This window comes from Carassius carassius, chromosome 5, assembly GCF_963082965.1.
Source record: "Carassius carassius chromosome 5, fCarCar2.1, whole genome shotgun sequence".
Classification (NCBI taxonomy): domain Eukaryota; kingdom Metazoa; phylum Chordata; class Actinopteri; order Cypriniformes; family Cyprinidae; genus Carassius; species Carassius carassius.
Window position 1 is genome coordinate 9,788,549 of NC_081759.1, and position 10,904 is coordinate 9,799,452.

The following is a 10,904-nucleotide window of genomic DNA, read 5'->3' on the forward strand; positions in this document are numbered from 1 at the left end:
AAATGCACAAGGGATGCACATTTTTTTTTTTTTTTTTTTTTTCACTTTAACCATATTTCAGACAGCTACAGTAATTATGTATGATTTATATATAAAGATGTACTTAAGTCCTAAGTGGGTTAAAAGCACTCTAAAGTTCCACTAACTGCATTTTAATATGACTTTAAACTATAATACATTTTCATCAAATTACAATTAGCATGCAGTTTGATGAAAACATTACATTCTGTACACACTTAAGTATGTTCTTATAAAATGTGACCCTGGCACACAAAAAGTCTCAAGTCGCTGGAGTAAATATGTAGCAATAGCCAAAAGTGTCAAAATTATAGATTATTCTTTTATGCAAAAAATCATTAGGATATTAAGTAAAGATCATGTTCCATGAAGATATTTTGCAAATTTCCTACCCTAAATATATCAAAATTTCATTTCTGATTAGTAATATGCATTGCTAAGAACTCATTTGGACAATTTTAAAGGCAATATTCTCAATATTTCGATTTTTCTGCACCCTCAGATTCTAGATCCAGACAAATATTATCTTATCCTAACAAACTATACATCAATGGAAAGCTTATTTATTCAGCTTTCAGATGATGTATAAATCTCAGTTTCGAAAAATTGACAGTTAAGACTGGTTTTGTGGTCCAGGGTCACAAATATGTTATTCGTAAATATGTTATTAGTAAATTGTTTACGTTTTAAAGTATACTGAAGTGTACCTTTCTTCAAAACAATATTTTTCAGTTGCTCATCTCATAAATATAATAATTCTGACAGGACTTGTGGGCAGCATTAGCTCTGCATCCCATACACTTTTATTATTAACTGTTAACCCCTTTTAGGCGATGACAAATGCTGCAATAACTGGATGTTTACATCTAAAGTGATGCAGGAAACAGTCTATTACAATTTAATAAGCATTGTACCCTCTATATACTTTTTACAGGACCGAAGCCGAGACAGTACAGGTTCACAGGGTGAGTTACAACCACACAGTGGAGCCCTGAATACTGATACAGAGATAAATGTTTGTTGTTGTTGCATGTATTACAAACAGAAACTGATGTATGTGTATTTGTTGTCTTTCAGGAAGGGAAGAGTCAGTACGGAGTTACGAGACAGTTGCACAAGTGGAAGGTTGGATAACTCGACTGAGTCTCCATATGTTGTGTCATTGTATACGCTGGGTCTGATCCAAACCCTAGTGAGATGCCTTGGGTTCTGTGGTTATATAGGCAGCATCCTAAATGAAATAAAAACCTCATACTGTATGTGATTCAATTCAGACACTCTATAAATCAACTAATAATAATAATAAACTAATCTTCAATTATTTCACCAATTAATCAGTAGACTTTGATTTTGCAATTTGTTAAAATATAAAGTTAAATACTGTATTTTATACATATTCATATACATAACGAGCTGCTTTATAGCAGAAAACCCAAGTTGTAATTCTAACTGAAAAGGACACTGATAAGGTTTTATCATATTTAATACTGTAAAGCTGCTTGCTTTAAAGGGGACATCGGGTGCCCATTTTCCACAAGTTGATATGATACTTCAGGGTCTTCATGAAATGTTGGTGGCATATTTGGTTAAAATGTGACTTTACCTCTAGTGCTAATTGCAGAGCTCATGCAAACATATCCACATTGATATGATGAGATGCTTTCTTAACTGCTGTTTTTCAACTCTATACATTTTATTTTGTGTTTACTTGGTAATTGAGAGGAAAGCTCATAGCACATATTGCACATTCATCTAAACACTGCTCTCTGCGGCATTTGAATGTTCAATAACACTGTTTGTGGATATCATACTTCTTTTTACTCCTAACCAAAGAATGAAAGAACTTCGCCATTAGAATATCAGGGCCTTTGCACATGACAGCTTTTTTTGTTTGTAATTTTGTAAAACCTTCCCACATCAAGTGTGTCTTCTTCTGTTGGAATACATCAGGGAGTGCTACAGCGCCCCTCTGGTCAAACCTCATTATTGCAGACCTTTACTTTGCGTCATATGAGATCAAATGATTACTTGACAACAAAAATATTTGTCGGCAGTTTTTTATTGTCAACATTGTCGATGATGTAGACTAATTGTTGCAGCATTAGAAAAGTGGTCTTTGTAATCAGCTTACTGGGGTTGGGAACTGAGCCACTGATCTTCCATATTGTTGCTATTATTTCTCTTCACTTTCATTTTGTACTCACATAGTCTCTCTTGTGTCTCTCATCCTGTTCAGTGCACTACGCGAGGCCAATTATTATTCTGGGCCCGGTGAAGGACAGAGTGAATGATGACCTGCTGTCTGAGTTCCCAGACAAGTTTGGGTCTTGTGTCCCTCGTAAGTATTCTTCAACTCTGTTGTCACACTCAGATGCATATTGTTCATAAAGAAGACAAGAGCCTTCTAAACATCAGCCAAAAATCTGATTTGGGTTCATGCAATTTCCGGGAATTAGGGTGCAAAGTTTGTGAGGTTTGAGGAATCACATTTTGAGGTTTATCCTTGAGCACAATTTTTTTTTCCCCTGAATTCTATTATTATTATTATTTTTAATTCAGGGTTTTTTATTTTAGATTGTTCTGGATGTCGTTTTAATGATTAAATCACATTTTAGTAATCAAAAAAAAAAAAGTGAAAAAGTCAAGCAGGGGTTGTTCACCCTGTGGTCTGTGTGGATCCTAACGCCCAAGGCATCGAACCCCCAACTGCTCCCCGGGCGCCGCAGCATAAATAGCTGCTCACTGCTCCGGGTGTGTGCTCACAGTGTGTGTGTTCACTGCTCTGTGTGTGTGCACTTTGGATGGGTTAAATGCAGAGCACGAATTCTGAGTATAGGTCACCATACTTGGCTGAATGTCACGTCACTCACTCACTCACTTAAATTTGCCCATTGGCCTCTGACCATCATGGCCTCCCAACCATCCCATCAGTATCCATATCTGATGACTGGCTTCATCACTCTGTCTCCTCTCCACCAATAAGCTGGTGTGTGGTGGGCATTCAGGCGCAATATGGATGCCGTCGCATCATCCAGGTGGAGATTCCCCCTTTCTATGTAAAGTGCTTTGAGTGCCCAGAAAAGCACTATACAAATGTAAGGAATTATTATTGTTATAAACATTTAATCTAATCTTGCTGTCACAGTTGTAACTAAAAAAAATTATCAATCTTCAGAACCTCTCCCAGATTTTTTCTGCGAACAGTCTCTTCACTTATAAGAAGCAATAAACAGGTCAAACAAAATGAGCCATTTACAACAAAGCTGTCACAGCATAACTGATATCATACTTACAAGATGATGTTTTCACTCTTTTCAGATACAACACGTCCCAAGCGGGAATATGAGGCGGATGGGCGGGACTACCATTTTGTGTCATCGCGGGAACAGATGGAGAAAGACATTCAGAGCCATCGTTTTATTGAGGCGGGCCAGTACAACAGTCACCTGTATGGAACCAGCGTTCAGAGCGTCCGAGAGGTGGCAGAACAGGTTAGATCTTAGTTTTGGACAAAACAATAAACTTGTGTATCATTTGTTTAAATCTTAATATGGATATCTCTGTTTGTGAGCAGCAGGGAAAGCACTGTATTCTGGATGTGTCCGCAAATGCAGTTCGTAGGCTACAGGCTGCACAGCTTCACCCAATCGCCATTTTCGTACGGCCCAAATCACTGGAGAATGTCCTGTACGAAACGAAAAAACAGCTACACATATTTAGCAGCAGTGTTGGGGTTTATGCATTACAAGTAATGCGTTATGTGATCAGATTATTTTTTTAGAATAACTAGTAATGCATTACTTTTTAATTTAAAAGAAAATATCTGAGTTACTTTTCAAATAAGTAACATAAGTATGACAAAAACTTGCAATAATCATGTTAAAAAACACAAATATCTCTTATGTATTTAATCCCATTTAGTTAAACAGTATCTTTGCTTCTGACTTTTAATGATCCAAATCAACCATTCTTATAAGCAAAAAATAACTTTAGATAGACGTAATATTTGTTTCATTTTTTTAAACTTTTTTTTATTGCTGAAGAGTGTCCTATTCTTCGTGCAGTCCAGAATGGTTTGAGCAGTGCCTTTACAGTCCAGACGTGTATTTACATTTCCTTTAACCTGAGGTCTCTTTATTTCATTTTTGGTGTGAAAGGGTTAAAAAAAAAACTTCACCTCAAAAGTAAAGTAATGGATTTTACTAGTTACTTTTTTTAGGGAGTAGCGTAATATTGTAATGCATTACTTTTAAAAGTAACTTTCCCCAACACTGTTTAACAACAATTAAATGACAAAAAAAAACAGTTTAACTGACATTTGATGGGGTTTCTGCTATTTTATCCAGAGAGATCAACACACGTCTAACTGAGGAACAAGCCAGGAAAGGTATGGACCGTGCTATTAAACTGGAGCAAGATTTCCTGGAATGCTTCTCTGGTAAGACATTCTCACATGTCGCCCTCTATTGTCCTGGAGGAAGACTCCCACATGTATTAATTACTTCGCAATACTTACTGTAACTGACATAGAGATTTATTAATTTAAATTTTTTCCAGGTCTAAAAATCACACTTATATATTTGAAGCATGACAACTCTCTGCATAGTTTTAGCATAACATTGTTATGACAGTGTTAACTTAACGTACTATATTTGATCATGGCGGACTGAATCTGCTATGCATGCTGCTTTCGAGCAAGTATGGACATGCTGCTGCCAATAAATACACAGACATTCTGCTGTGAGCATATAAAATATTCTTTTGCTGCATGAATAGGGATACATAAATCCTGTAGCAGATCTAGACGGGGAGGCTAGGAGGCAATTACAGCATACAACAAACACTGAACCAGATTATTTAAATATTGAGCAAGACATTTTATTGGCTGCAGAATCAACAGACGCCAATCAGCTTGTGCCACATAGTAAATGATGTGATTGCTATCAGGCTGCATGTAAAGACCCTTTTAGTCCTCATATATCTCAGTTTTCCAAGACAATGTTGATCCTTATTCTTCATAGAAAAAAAAGTTGAAGGGGGTCCATTAAGATGACAAATATCATATTTGAAATCATTTTAAGACATATTGATGTCCCCTTGGAAATTTTCAGAGGCCCCTTGTTAAGTACCCCTGATTTAAACAGAGCATTGCAATAATTGTACAGTTTATGCAAGTTTTATGAACTGTTTCATTAAAAATTTTATTGACTTGTACACAGATTGCACATTAATGCAACAATTTGTGAAATTATTACATACACTCTAAAAATAAAAGTGGAAAATTGTACAATAGTATCCTTAAATGGACAACTTTGTACCTTATCTACTCGGAAAAGGTTCATAGTAGTACCTTAAACACATATTACTGCTGAAAGTTACTAATATGCATCTTTCAGGGGTAGATATGGTACAAAGTCATCAATTTAAGAGTACTGCCATAGTTAAATGCGGTGGTTGGTACAGTTTTTTGCAATTCTTCTGGCTGTTGCAATCATACAACAATGTATAACTGCTTCACATAATTTTTCATTTTACACAAAAATTGTGCTTGTGTTGCAAGAATGATGTCCATTCAAGGTACATCGATATTGAACATCTTTAATGTGCCATAACAGGGTCTTCCATAATCTTCTCATAATGAACGAAACCTGCTCATGCTTAGATCTCGAAGTCATTGGTAAATAATCAAACCGCTTCAAACATAACACTTTCGCTGTTTTTACATGCCCATTGGATTTCAGTTCAGTTGCATAATTTATTTAGGTAAATCCTGCAATGATTTATTCCTTGCCATTCTCTTTTTTTATCGCAGCGATCGTAGAGGGCGACAGCTTCGAGGAGGTTTATCATAAGGTGAAAACTGTGATTGAGGAGCAGTCAGGGCCTTATATCTGGATTCCCACCAGGGAGCGCCTGTGAGAGTCCAGCCAGAGCCAAACCACCTCGCCCAGTCACCATTTGGCCTGCCTGCCCTGAACTGTGGAGCTCCGACTGGTAGAACTCGCAAGAAACAGACAGAGAGAGAGAGGGAGAGATGAAGAGAGTGAAAGCGAGGGAGAGAAGTCACAGAGACACCAGGAAATGATGGAGTGGAACAGCACAGGAGCTGGCCACACCGCATCTGCCTCTCTTTTCCTCCTTTTCCTAGCTTTGTAACTTCTTTTTTCTGCTTTTAACTTCCTTTCTCTGCCTTTCTCTCAGTACTTCTCTGTTTCTTTCTGGCTTTCTCTCTGAATAACGTCCTTTCACACAGGACTGGTGAGCTATTTTTACTCCGTCACGAACTGGGATGCTACAAAGAAGTTTTGTATATTGTCAGATTCCCTCTGGCGCTCTCCGAACAAGACAGGAAGTGGAGAGAGATGAGCGACCGCCTTGGCTTTTACTGCAATGAGACGTTCAAGAGCTATTCCTGATTAAAGGAGCTCGTTTTACAGTACTAAAGGAGAATTGAACTGAAATATGAAAGTATATTTATCAGTATCAATAATGCGCTGAAATCTTCAATATCAAAGATATTACGACTACTCAGAGACTGACGTTCACCCACAGTTATCAGCATCAAGGGCGTTTAATTCCTTTTAGAAATTTGAAGTGCTTGACGAGTGCTTCCTTAAATGCAGGAAGTATCGAGCTGGCGAAGCTAAAACGTTTGCCTCAGTCCTTCGAATGTTCCCCTTAAATAGTTTGCAGCTAGTTCATCACATTGAATGGATAATAAGGAAGGAAAACGGCAAGATGCAGACTGTGACTTTCATGCTGCACATCATAGAAAGCCACACGCTTGATATTCCGGGGTCTGTTTTCTTTGGTTTTCTTGCGCTTACATGTAAACATGCACATTTAGACACACGCCAACATAGATTTTGTAATGTTTGCCTTCTTCTATTTGGATCATCTTGCAAAAGCCAGATTGATGTTTTCCTTTGAGCTAAAATTTATTTGCTCGGTTGGATTATTTCCACAGCTCTCAAACACAATGACTCCAGGCTGCTCTTTAATGTGCAATATCGGGCTCTTCCATAATCTTCTCATAATGTAACAAATTTCAGCCATGCTTAGATCTTGAAGTCATCGGTAAATTCTCAAACCGCTTCAAAAGTAATACTTTCGCCGTTTTTTTAAACAGGATTTCAGTTAAGATCACATTCATGTGCTGAGTGGCTACGTTCACACCATAATCCAATTCGTTATATATCAATTATTGATTTAAATGAATTTGTAAAAATTATTATAAATGATGTATTCAGTAATTATATTGGGATATTTAATTATTTATTTATTATCTCTTATTTATTTAACACCTTTCCTTCCTTCATGTCAGTGGTTGTTTTCACTGTTCTCTGTCTTTTTCACAGCAAAGGTAAACCAAGCATTATATGACAAGTAGTAGCTTATTTTGATGAAATAAAACTTTCAAATTCTTTAAATATCAAATATTTCATTGTAGAATAGTAGATGTTTTGTTAGTGGCCCTTTTTTTGGAGAATGTTTTTCTCATATAAGCTCAGGATAGTTGTTAGTGAAGGCATTGGGAAGGTGTATGTATTTGTGGTGTCATCAGAAAATACAGCACAATCTCATGGCAATTTGTAATTATTTTATGTTTTGGTGAACTGGTGGCTAATTCATATGAATTTGTGGCAACCCATTCATACAATTATGTGTGATCAGCCTACTGACAGTTAAGATGAGGTGATTTTTTTTTCAAAAAAAAAAATTAAAAAAAATTACACGTACGTTTTTGTACAATCTGCATCGTAGGAATTCATACGAAATTCCCATTCAGCTACAATGTGAACGTAGCCTTACTGGCCCTTCATTCAGCCCATCTCTAAACTCTCCGGACACACACACACACAAATACTATCAGGAAATTGGTGTATTGTATAACGTTTTTTAAAATTTCTTTTTTATGCTGGGTATCAGATTATAATGAACTCTTGTAATCAGACCAATGAAGCTACTTTGATGCATCTCAATGGCCAGTCATTGGACATCATCACACTAGTTAATTGGTGGGTCGATGCTGCTTCCGTCACCGAAGTGAAGAGGGTCGGGTCTTAATGATGCTGGAGTTTTATTGGAATACGATCATGGGTTCATTATGTTTGATGAGATAAATTAATGGCTGTAATCCCAGAGAATAATCAGTTTAGCTAGCTAAGTTTATCAATCCAAGGCTGCCTCCAACTAATTACCCTTCTCAGAGCGAAACACTCATTTGTAAGCAATTTTACCCATAATTCTGTGAGGGTTGACAAAGCGCCCACTTCAACCTTGGCCGACATAGGAATGGCAGAATGAAAAAATTATTATTATTTTTTTTTTTTTACCGTTTTGTGCCGTGACAGTGATGCGGTAAAAATCGATACGGTGCTTTGAGCTCAGAGGTCGTCATATTCAAGGTCTAAAGTAAGGATGAAAGCGATGGTTTGTCCAGAACACGGTCCAGGGGGTTGCATTTGATTTAGTGAGATTTCCTGTAAATCAATACCATGAGCATTACTATGGTGATTTATGGAAACAGTGTTTGATTGAGACTATTGTGGTCGAAAAAACTGGCACCGTTTGTGTCTACTAAAAATAGTCTACTAAGAAGATGAAGTGAAACACATTTGCACTTATTAAAGGGAAGATTTGATCAGACGTGATGAACAACAGAGGGTTTCTGGTAGAAAGCAGAGGAATGCAGAGCGATCTGGTGGCTTGTTTACTTTCACTTATTTTCTTTTGACTTTTTGCGTTTGAATTTCAATATTTACATGTGTTTGGAGTGCAGTGACAGTTCTTTTCTTGGCGTTATTTTTATTTATAGATTTTATATAATTATTTAATTGTTTACTGCTTTGTTTACATTGGGGTTTTGTGTGAAGACTGAGATGCTTTTACTGTGGTTTCCAAAGTGGAGCTGCACACAATCAAATGTGAAACCTGAAACTAAAAATTAAATTTTACTGTGAAATTAAATAACAATAATAATAATAAAGAAAGAAAAAAAAAACTTGCACGCATACTGATACTTTTAAAAGTGTAGCCCATAAATAAATTTCCCAGATCATATTATTGGCCACACGAGAAATGAAAAATAATAGTGTATATTGCGGTTTGTATGAGCTGCACAAATGTGTGCGCACACACATACACACACACCACACACACAATATATTACCAAGAGAAATATATGACTTCACTCTTACTAGAATGAATTATGAGTTTAATTAATTAATTAATTTATTTATTTGAAAGAATCAAATGTATTTTATCGATTTGTATTTGCCATAACATATTATTCTAATTATCCTGAACAGATTGAACATATTGCTTTTATCTTAAAAAAGGGAAAAAAAGAAGAAGAATTATGAAAATACAACAATGCCATCTGATGCAAAGTATATTTAAATGATTTATGTTAAAAGAGAGATTTACCAATGACAGTATCGGATTATACAAATGTTTAATTTCAGTGAAATGCTTGTTGTAAATTAGCTACAAAAATAATAAAATGAATTATGTTAACAAGTGTTCTGTTGAAGCTTTTGTTATGGTGTGAATGGGTAATAACAGTGTTGCTGTGATCTCAATTGCATACTACCATGCATACTATTTTTGCAGTATGCATATTATATTCCAATATGTAGATGAGTTTGTTTGTTCATCAGACTAGATTTAGAGAAATGTAGCATTCCATCACTTGTTCACCAATGGATCCTCTGCAGTGAATGGGTGCCGTCAGAATGAGAGTCCAAACAGCTGATAAAAACATCACAATAATCCACAAGTAATCCACATGACTCCAGTCCACCAGTTAATATCTTGTGAAGGGAAAAGATGTGTGTTTGTAAGAAACAAATATATCCTTAAGATAGATATTCACTGCAGAGGATCAATTGGTGAGCAAGAGATGGAATGTTACATTTCTCCAAATCTGTCCTGATTAAGAAACAAACTCATCTATCATTCATCTATCATTTATTATCATGGAAATACATACATTTTTGCAGTTTGTATTAAAATAATTATTTAAACGTAATCAACCAATTAAGAAAAGGGTTGCAACTCATTCTGGATCCATCCAATTACAATGAAAATGGAAAGTCAAGTTAAGCAACATGCAGAAGTACACATAGAATATTAAGAACAATAGTAAGACTAGTTAGTTACTTTGACCATGTATCATAAGGTCACTATGTTGTACCAGCCAGCAGGGTGAGCTGTCGAGCTATTTGTCAACTTCCCTGTGCACTTTTGCCGTCCAGAATTTTCCAGGCCTCTTCTAAAAACTTGATACTCATTTAAGTTACTCTTAACAAAGGCCTGAAAAAAGGACAAAAAAAAACAAAAACAAAGAGTCTATTCTGTGCTTGCTCAGCTATGTTCAACTTGAATGTGTATATAATCGGTCTGTCTCTCCATCAACTAAGGGGGTTGCACCCTCTTCCCGTGAGGAAGTCGAACAACAAAGATGCTTCCTTAATGCCCTGATATACAGTAACCTGTGTGAGAGTGTTTTTCATGGCTGCTGCTAACCTTCATGGCACGATGGATGAATTATCGGCCAAAATGAGGCTTTCAACCTATCGCTGCGGTCAAACCTAATTAGCTGCAAAACACACACACACAAACAGAAATTTTGTGGTTTATGCAAATCATCGCTACAATAATCAAGCAGATATCTCAAGGAGGGTGTGTGTGTGTGGGGGGGGGGGGTACAGTAGGTGAAATTAAATCAGATGGTGAGATTACAGTGTGAAGGACGGATTGGACGTGTGTGTGTGTGTGTGTGTGTGTGTGTGTGTGTGTGTTGAGTCTCACCTGAGGGAAGCATTCAGAATGTCAATTGCTTTATTTATCACCTATGGCTGTCAGAAAGCATGCAGTCATGC

At 36.5% G+C, this 10,904-nt stretch overlaps 1 protein-coding gene across 4 annotated transcripts in view; it reads left to right on the forward strand.

Moving 5' to 3' along the window:
* Positions 1-7,741, forward strand: part of LOC132140758 (disks large homolog 4) — a 188,556-nt gene extending 180,815 nt beyond the window's left edge. For all 4 annotated transcript variants that reach the window (XM_059549714.1, XM_059549712.1, XM_059549711.1 and 1 more), the window contains 7 exons: positions 953-983; positions 1,096-1,143; positions 2,255-2,356; positions 3,337-3,509; positions 3,593-3,705; positions 4,365-4,456; positions 5,831-7,741. In XM_059549714.1, the coding sequence (XP_059405697.1) occupies positions 953-983; positions 1,096-1,143; positions 2,255-2,356; positions 3,337-3,509; positions 3,593-3,705; positions 4,365-4,456; positions 5,831-5,937 (666 nt within the window). In that variant the 3' untranslated portion in view covers positions 5,938-7,741. The remainder of the gene's footprint in view (positions 1-952; positions 984-1,095; positions 1,144-2,254; positions 2,357-3,336; positions 3,510-3,592; positions 3,706-4,364; positions 4,457-5,830) is intronic.
* Positions 7,742-10,904: the final 3,163 nt, after the last annotated feature.